General features: G+C 36.2%; 1 protein-coding gene across 1 annotated transcript; it reads right to left on the reverse strand.

Annotated features, from left to right (window-relative positions):
• Positions 1 to 574: 574 nt before the first annotated feature.
• On the reverse strand, positions 575 to 5,031 carry LOC121378223. Its single transcript, XM_041506304.1, has 3 exons — positions 4,943 to 5,031; positions 4,228 to 4,399; positions 575 to 748 (listed from the first exon to the last, which is right to left on the reverse strand). Exons 1-3 carry the CDS (start codon positions 4,991 to 4,993, stop codon positions 648 to 650), a joined length of 324 nt encoding a protein of 107 aa, XP_041362238.1. The 5' UTR covers positions 4,994 to 5,031; the 3' UTR covers positions 575 to 647.
• Positions 5,032 to 8,841: the final 3,810 nt, after the last annotated feature.

Genomic DNA, 8,841 nt, shown 5'->3' on the forward strand with positions numbered 1-8,841 from the left:
GGGCTACGTCCCGCCCCTTGGAGACATCAAACCATTAACCCATCGGCATTGGTTTTCACAAAGAACCACACTGGAATGAATTGTTTAGCATCGATATGTTTATTGGTTTTCTGTGTATTTAAAGGCATATTGTCACAGACCACTGACCTATTTAATGGCCTAAACAAAAATAATTAGATTTTTCCCTAAATGTACTTTATTCAACCATCTTTATAACCACCATACTCAACATATTCATGGTATTTTTGTAAACAAAATAAGTGAATTATGGCAATGGTCCATAATTCAAAAACTAAAATTGCAGAGAGGGTTGACATGGATTTCACTCCATCATGGTTCAGTTAAGGTGATGCGATAGCTAGATTTGGTTTCCAACAATTAATGTAATTTTTATTTACCATTAATTTTTTAGAGAAATAAGGTCTTTGATTCATGACAGTATGCCTTTAACATTACTGAATAAATGGTAGTATGGTTTGGTCTATTTTGAATGAAAATCGGCATCCACAGAGAGAAATCGACCACTTAGTCCATAGGCACTGGCGTTGGCAAACAACCACACAAAAATGAAACATTTAAAGCACAGATATATTTATTTGGTTTTTGTCTATTGCTGAGGGGAAATCGGCGTCTCTCGCGGCTTTTAATTAATTTGCAGGTGCAGTCACCGTGGGGACTGCGGGGGCTTTCATACACACGAACCCGTGACGATTAGGGTGAATCGTCGACTGGTCCACGCACGCCAAACCTGTAAAATAGACACACCTTGTAAAACAGCTAGTTAAATGGCCAAATGAGTTCGTCACAAAATAAGCATTGCCATCACCATCAGACTGAAACGTTTGTTTTTTTCCTAAGACTACTCTTTATCAGTCAAAAATTCATTAAAACTTTCATTAACAAAACACAACGTGTTTAGCCAATCTTTATATATCATCAACAACAACAACAAAAAACAAACAACAACAACAACAACAACAAAAAAGAAGAAAAAAGAAGAAGAAGAAACAAAAACCCAGGTACTGGGTTCGTATCTCGCTACCGGCTCCCACCCAGAGCGAGTTTAATGACCGAATTATCTTTCCTAACCACTAACAACTTAACAACTATGTCCTGGACAGACGGCCCAGATAACTGAGATGTGTTTCCAGGACAGCGTGCTTGATATTTAATAGGAAATAAGCACGGAAATAAGTATGAATGAAATAATTGAAATAAAAAAAAGTGTACATGCAATACGGTAATATTCTGTTTATTTCATCATTCTTACAGACTTCATGACTGAAATTAATACGTTTATAAACACTACAGCATATTTTCCACTATTAGAGCCGTTTATGATCATTGAAATCAAATATTACTTATATTTTATTGTTTAGATTATCCTCTCCGTAGAACCGGTGTTTCTGATCACCCTAAAAAACCGCACGTGCGTCTGAGAATTAGCGGTTTATTGATTCGAGTTCTAGTCTATTTTTAAGGATATTTCCAGGTATTAACGTCACAGACTCTTATTTCACTCTGTTGTAACTTTATAGGTTTGTAGATTAACTAAACTTAGTGTCGATTTTCAGTTTGAAACTAGGGTCTGCGTTTTTAGTTGAATCTCGATTCGTCACTATAGAGGTCATTTCTCCAACGAATTCTAGTCCATCGGATATGACGTCATGCCCACTGCAGACGTAACGCATTTCTCCAACGAATTCTAGTCCATCGGATATGACGTCATGCCCACTGCAGACGTAACGAACGATGGTGTTGTGTCAGAATGGGTCTCGTCACCGGCCGTCGTGCACGGATCTTGTATGTGCGACTGATGGGCAATAATGGTGGCTGGTTGAAATCAGTTTTGGAGGGTTGTGATTCGGAAATATCGACCCTGCACAGACGAAATAATAGTGGATCCAGTGACGTTTAGTCGATTGACAAGTCTGTGTACAGTCGCTCTTGTCATTTTAAAACGTCTGGTAACGTCACTAATACTGATGCCTGCTTGAAGCATTCCAACTTCTCTCTCACGATCATTTGGGGTCAACCAGTGCATGATTAAAAAGAATGTTTTGGACGTTATTTGTTGGGGTTTTTTGGGTTTTTTTTTTTTTAAATGGACTTGTATGCCAATTCACTGTCCTGGACAGTCCCGATAGCTGAGGTAAGTGTGTCTGTGTGTGTGTCTGTGTGTGTGTGTGTGTGTGGTGTGTGGTGTGTGTGCGTGTGTGTGTGTGTGTGTGTGTGTGTGTGGTGTATGCGTGTGTGTGGTGTATGCGTGTGTGTGTGTGTGTGTGTGCGTGTGTGTGTGTGGTGTGTGTGTGTGTGTGTGTCCAGGGCAGCGTGCTTGAACCGTAATTGGATATAGTCACGAAAATAAGTATAAATAAATCAATCAACCTTTTACTGAGGTGGTGACCTCAGCAGCACCACATCACAACAACATCATAACACTACCACGCCACCATCACCATGACATCAACATCACAAAATTACACCACTGTCCTAAGATTTCTAAAAAGGTTTTGTTTTTGGCTTCTCCAATTAGTGATGATGTTTTGTGTACATGTGTATTGCATTTAATGTTTCAATATGTGTCTCCTCAGCACATTATAACATCGTTTATTAATGCAAACTACAGTTATAGGTTGCATAGTACCAAGGAAGTGAGTTCCGTGTCAAAGTTCGAGGTTCACCGTCAAATATTTACGGAGTAAAAGCAGCTGTGGGTGTGATTGGCAGTAATATGTGACATTGGTTATTTGTGCAAATACTATTATCCATTGACAATAAATAAATACACGTTTATTTGTTATACAGTTGTTATGCAGCATATACCAGAGGTTGAAACTAATGCGGGGTACCCCCAAAAATGGAACTGCAATTTTCAGCAAAAATGACGGTTGCTATTAAAAACATTAATTAAATCTCTTAAATGGTATGCGACCCCCCCCCATTTTCTTGCAGGTAGATTAGATGTGATGTGCCACACTTTGTATTGTTGTACTTCCTGGGTGTGTTGATACGATGCTTATATCAGTTTTATTAGTAAACGTTAACATTATCGGCAATAGGAATTGATTTGGTCTATTAGAACCTTTAATAAAGTCACAATCTTACCACAACATATTATAGGCAACACATAATTTACTAATGCAAAATACAAACACAACTAGAGCATACCTATATAATAAAGTCACAATCTCACCTCACCATGTTATAACATTTACTAATACAAAATACAAGCATGCCTACCGTTTGAATAAACTCACAATCTCACCTCACCATGTTATAACATTTACTAATACAAAATACAAGCATGCCTACCGTTTTGAATAAACTCACAATCTCACCTCACCATGTTATAACATAATTTACTAATAAAAAACGCAAGTATGCCTACCGTTTAAATAAACTCGCACTCTTGCCTCGCCATGTTATAACAGTTATTAATATAAAATGCAAACACAACTAGAGCCTACATATATAATAAACTCACAATCTCACCTCACCATGTTATAATATTATTTACTAATACAAAACACAAACATACCTACAGTTTTAATAAACTCGCAATCTTGCCTCGCCATATTGTAACATCATTTACTAATAATCTCACCTCACCATATTATTATAACATCGTTTACTAATGCAAAATACAAAAACAACTACTCTTTTAATAAACTCGTACTATCGCTATCAACGGTTATCGCCATACAGCATTATAAGTGCATCGCCTTGTATTAATACTCAATAACACAAAAAACGTGGAATTGCTCACCGTTCTGGGTATTAAAATGGAGAATAATACATTTTATCTGACCTAAATTAGAGTGTGTTGCTAATGTTTTTTGTTTGTTTGTTTGTTTGTGTGTGTGTGTGTCTGTCTCTCTCTCTCTCTCTCTCTCTCTCTCTCTCTCTCTCTCTCTCTCTCTCTCTCTCTCTCTCTCTCTCTCTCTCTCTCTCTCTCTCTCTCTAAAAACTATTAAATGTGTGTGTGTGTGTGTGTGTGTTTGTGTGTGTGTGTGTGTGTGTGTGTGTGTGTGTGTGTGTGTGTGTGTGTGTGTGTGTGTGTGTGTTTTAAATGACATATACCGATACCGGAGTGATAAAAAAAAAAAAAAAATATTCTCGAAATCAATGCATCTTTCATAAATTTGTGTAGATGTTTGGTAAAGCCAAATAACAATTTTGTTCACGTATTGGTCGAATGTGAAAGAAATTTGTTAACATTCTGACCTTTAATGCACTGGTTTTGACACGTGCCCCCTGCAGATTCAAGTCTGCAGTCATCGTGTTCGAACATCTTTTGGCGACATTTGTTAGCCAGGCCTAGGAAGTGCCTCTCACAGCAGCCGTCACCATTGAAACAGTCGCCATCTGATGAACAGGCCGACGAAAGTAAGAAACCCTGCGAACGCAGAGAAGTAAAGAAAAAACACGCAAAAAAAAACCGGAATCATGTTTGCAGCAAAAACAAAATGTCAGTCTGCTACTTTCAAGATTAATAATAATATATTTACTATTTTTATTCAGAGCTCTCTCTCTCTCTCTCTCTCTCTCTCTCTCTCTCTCTCTCTCTCTCTCTCTCTCTCTCTCTCTCTCTCATATTTCACGTTTCAACCAGTGCACCTTAACTGGTGTAACAAATTCCGTGGTATGTACTATCCTGTCTGTGGGATGGTGCATATAAAAGATCCCTTGATACTAATAGAAAAATGTAGCGGGTCATTTCCAGTCTCAACCCCAAGCACCACAGCTGGTATATCAAAACGCCGTGGTATGTGTTGCCCTGTCTTTGAGAAAGTATATATAAAATATCCCTTGCTACTAATGAAACAATGTAGTGGGTTTTCTCTGAATCAAAATTACCAAGTGTTTGACATTTATGAGTTAGAAATCAATGTGCTCTAGTGGTGTCGTTAAACAAAACAAACTCCGATTAGTTTCTTACTTGGACACAGCAGACTGTGAGGAGAGCGGCAAAAACTACAAGCAGCTTCATGGTTCTGCGATCCCAAGGTGAATAAAATAGGTGACGACTGTTATCACCGGTTATAAAGTGCTGATAATTCGAACAGTTCGGTGACGTAGATAACACTCCCTGAAAGTTCCTTCCATGAGCAATGTACTAATAAAAGGCACAGATAATCTTAGTACTATTTCAAAAGTGATCACCTTGGGGATGATGATTTTTTAAAATTTTGTTTTAATAAATGAATGTTTAACGACTCCCAGCAAAAAAGCTCAAGCAAAACAAAACAAAAAGAAACAACAACAAACAAAATACATCGGCTGTTGGGCGTCAAATTAGAAAAGGTAAATACAAGAAATAAATAAACTAATGATCAACATCATTATAAAATTTTAAAAGTTCAATTAAAACACAGTGTAAAAATTTGTGCCAAAATATAAATATCACAGGTGTAAAATTCAAAATCTTATAAAAATATCAATGAAACGATTCCATCACATTTTGTCTACCAAATACATCTTTCCTTTCCACTACAATGTGTTGAACAGTCAATGTACACCGATATTGCTCACACTGAGGTGGGGGATCCTTCTGAATAAATAAATAAATAAAATAAATAAATGTGACTGATGCAAGCACGGCACAAGACTACTTCATCCTTCTTGCATCCCGTAGGAGGACTGCCACTCTCTCAGGACTGGCTTGACAGAATGAAACTTGTTCGCAACCGCACCATTCCAATCATCTCGCCAAATTGGAAAATATATTGGCTAATATCATGTTTAAAATCACTGTATATAAGGCAAATCCAACGCAGACTTGGCAGCCTTTAATTACCATTAATGCCAACATGACTGGTTATCCATATAATATTCTTATAGGTAAAGGTCAAAATGACTTTCGTATCACATCACAATTTAGGAATGTTTAGTCTTCATATTATGTAAAGCTTTAAAATACGAAAGTGAGTATGTAAAAATAATATATATGGATGTCAATGAATCCTTTATTTCTTCCAATGCTTTAATTATTGCCCAGGTTTCTACACAAGAAATAGATGCCGAATCAAGCAACCAGCGGAAGTTATTGTATCTTATGGAAAACCTGTAGCACAAGCTTTGTCTGTCTGTCTGTCTGTGTGTGTGTGCGTGCGTGCGTGTGTGTGCGTGCGTGCGTGTGTGTGTGTCTCTTTCCCTCTGTCTTGTTCCAGCTATTGGTGGTGCAGTATTTTAATTTATTTATTTCCAAGTACTTTGGCCATTTTATTTTTATTATATATTTTATTATTATATAGTAATTTTATTTCTATAAATATTATTCAAAATCCGTCTCAATCTGGCCTGTACATTATTATTATTATTATTATTATTATTATTCGTTGTTGTTATTGATGTTGTATGTTTGATTGATTGATTTATTTATATTATTATCTGTTTGCTGACACCAGTTTGTTTGGTATTATGCAATAAATTGAAATGAATTGAATTGAATTGAAATTGAATTGTCTCTGTCTATATGTCTCTATTTGTCTGTCTGTCTCTGTCTGTCTATCTATTTCTAACTCTCTCTCTCTCTCTCTCTCTCTCTCTCTCTTCTCTCTCTCTCTCTCTCTCTCTCTCTCTCTCTCTCTCTCTCTCTCAGTATAAAATGTGCTGATGTGTCGTTAAAAAAAGATTTATCTCCTTTCTTATTTTAACAGGCCACAAGAAACATATAATGTGTGTGTGTGTGTGTGTGTGTGTGTGTGTGTGTGTGTGCGGATCTATCGTGGAGAGCACAAGACATCTACAAGACGTCTTCAATTAGTCGTGGGCCACTTGTTGGGACAGGAAAAAACCCCAATCGTTCCCCCATGAGGCTCGATCGATAACTAAGCCCCTCAGAAGACACAATTAGTTAGTTTAGTTTATTCATTTCTGTGTGTAGGCCATCGGTCCATATTCAACAGTTTACATAATAGTTTACAGTACACAAGAACATGACATCAATAAATAAAATACATTTAGCTAACAGCTAGCAAGTGGCGGATCTATATTTGAGTGCTAGTTCAACATACATTATGCAATTCATAAGAATGTGTGCATCATTAGAGTTCAATATTTGCAAGATTCTGACAATTAGGAATGTATATATTTCACAGGTCAGTATACACTTTACAAACAAACATAAAATGCAACTCATCTTCAATACAATTGTTACTACACATTTGACATATTTAGTTTTTTGATGAAGATTCGTAGTTTTTTTGGTCTAATATTACAACGTAAAGGTAATTCATGAATTTTCAATAGGCACAGTATACGTCTATTTTATCTTGCATTGACGTGTGTTATATAATATTCAACATCTAATTAAGACTTCACCTGTTTATAGAACAACAGACTAGCTGAATCATTAAGTTTCTCTAAACTTCTTTGTTTGCTACAATCTTCTAATCTCAGTCTAAACATAAATACAAATTGGGATACATCATCAACATCCTGACTTTCCCAGATAAAACCAAAACCATATACGTTAAACAGTGTTCTTGTTCAGGTTGCCCAAGTAACTTTTCCAGCAATATCAAGCTTTTTCATAAGTAAATAACATTTCTAAGGGTATCGGTCATCAGTTAACCGTAATAATTTATACCAATGTTTAACACACTTAATATAATATTCAACATAAAGACCACATCTTCCACATTCTGCTAATATTGCAAAAAGAAAGAAAGGCATGTTTTATTTAACGACGCACTCAACACATTTTATTTACGGTTATATGGCGTCAGACATATGGTTAAAGACCACACAGATATTGAGAGAGGAAACCCGTTGTCGCCACTTCATGGGCTACTCTTTTCGATTAGCAGCAAGGGATCTTTTATATTCACCATCCCATAGACAGGATAGTACATACCACGGCCTTTGTTACACCCGTTGTGGAGCACTGGCTGGAGCGAGAAATCGCCCAATGAGTCCACCGACGGGGATCGATCCTGGACCGACCGCGAATCGAGCGAACGCTTTACCACTGGGTTACGTCCCACCCTAATTAATATTGCATTACTTGATTACTTGAATTTTTCACGAACTGGTCTTTCTTCAAATCTCCACACTTCTGTTCCATATAATAATATAGGCTTTATCGGGCTATCTAAAGTTTAAATAAAACACTAACAGGTATATTAGAAAATTTGTCCTGCAATTTCTTAAAGGGACATTCCTGAGTTTGCTGCATTGTAAGATGTTTTCGACTAATAAAAATATTTCTACGATTAAACTTACATATTAAATATATTTTCTTGTTTAGAATATCAATGTCTGTATATTCAATGTGTTTCTGGTCGTCTTAATATTTGTAAGAAGCCCAAACTGGATTTTGTCTTCAAATAATTTCGAACGTACGCAATATTTTAGGAAATAAGATGAAATTTAACCTACTACAAATATTAGAACGATCACAAACACGTTTAATATACAGCCACTAATATTTTATTCAGAAAAAAATATTTGATATGTAATTACAATCGTTAAAAAGTCTCTGTTAGTCGATAACATCTTTAAAATTGCAGCAAACAATGCTTTATTTTCCGTAAATTTTGTCCATAATAAGCTAAACAATTATAATATGTAGACATTGTTTTCAGTTGTTTACAATGCATATACCACTTCTCATTCGTTCGTAAAATACCCCCGTTTCTAAAAACTATTTCTCAGGAGAGCGCTCTACCCAATGAGCTAGCTTCCGTCCGATTGTAGTGGATCACAAAAAACTCCATATGTATGTATTTTGAGCATATGGTTGCTAAACGATTATGAGTCAGCTTAATATTATCTTTCACTCGAACAACTGAATTTACATTTTAAGAGCAATGCATACTCGTATATGACAGCGGA

The sequence above is a fragment of the Gigantopelta aegis genome, chromosome 2, assembly GCF_016097555.1.
Source record: "Gigantopelta aegis isolate Gae_Host chromosome 2, Gae_host_genome, whole genome shotgun sequence".
Taxonomy (NCBI): Eukaryota; Metazoa; Mollusca; class Gastropoda; order Neomphalida; family Peltospiridae; genus Gigantopelta; species Gigantopelta aegis.

Excerpts from the sequence above, each read along its gene's own strand:
- LOC121378223 (XM_041506304.1), bottom strand. The coding sequence starts at position 4,993 with ATGAAGCTGCTTGTAGTTTTTGCCGCTCTCCTCACAGTCTGCTGTGTC. Across the intron at positions 4,400-4,942 it reads TCACAGTCTGCTGTGTCCAA|GGTTTCTTACTTTCGTCGGC; the intron begins GTAAGAAACTAA and ends CTGCGTTCGCAG. Across the intron at positions 749-4,227 it reads TCAAAACCAGTGCATTAAAG|GTTTGGCGTGCGTGGACCAG; the intron begins GTCAGAATGTTA and ends TCTATTTTACAG.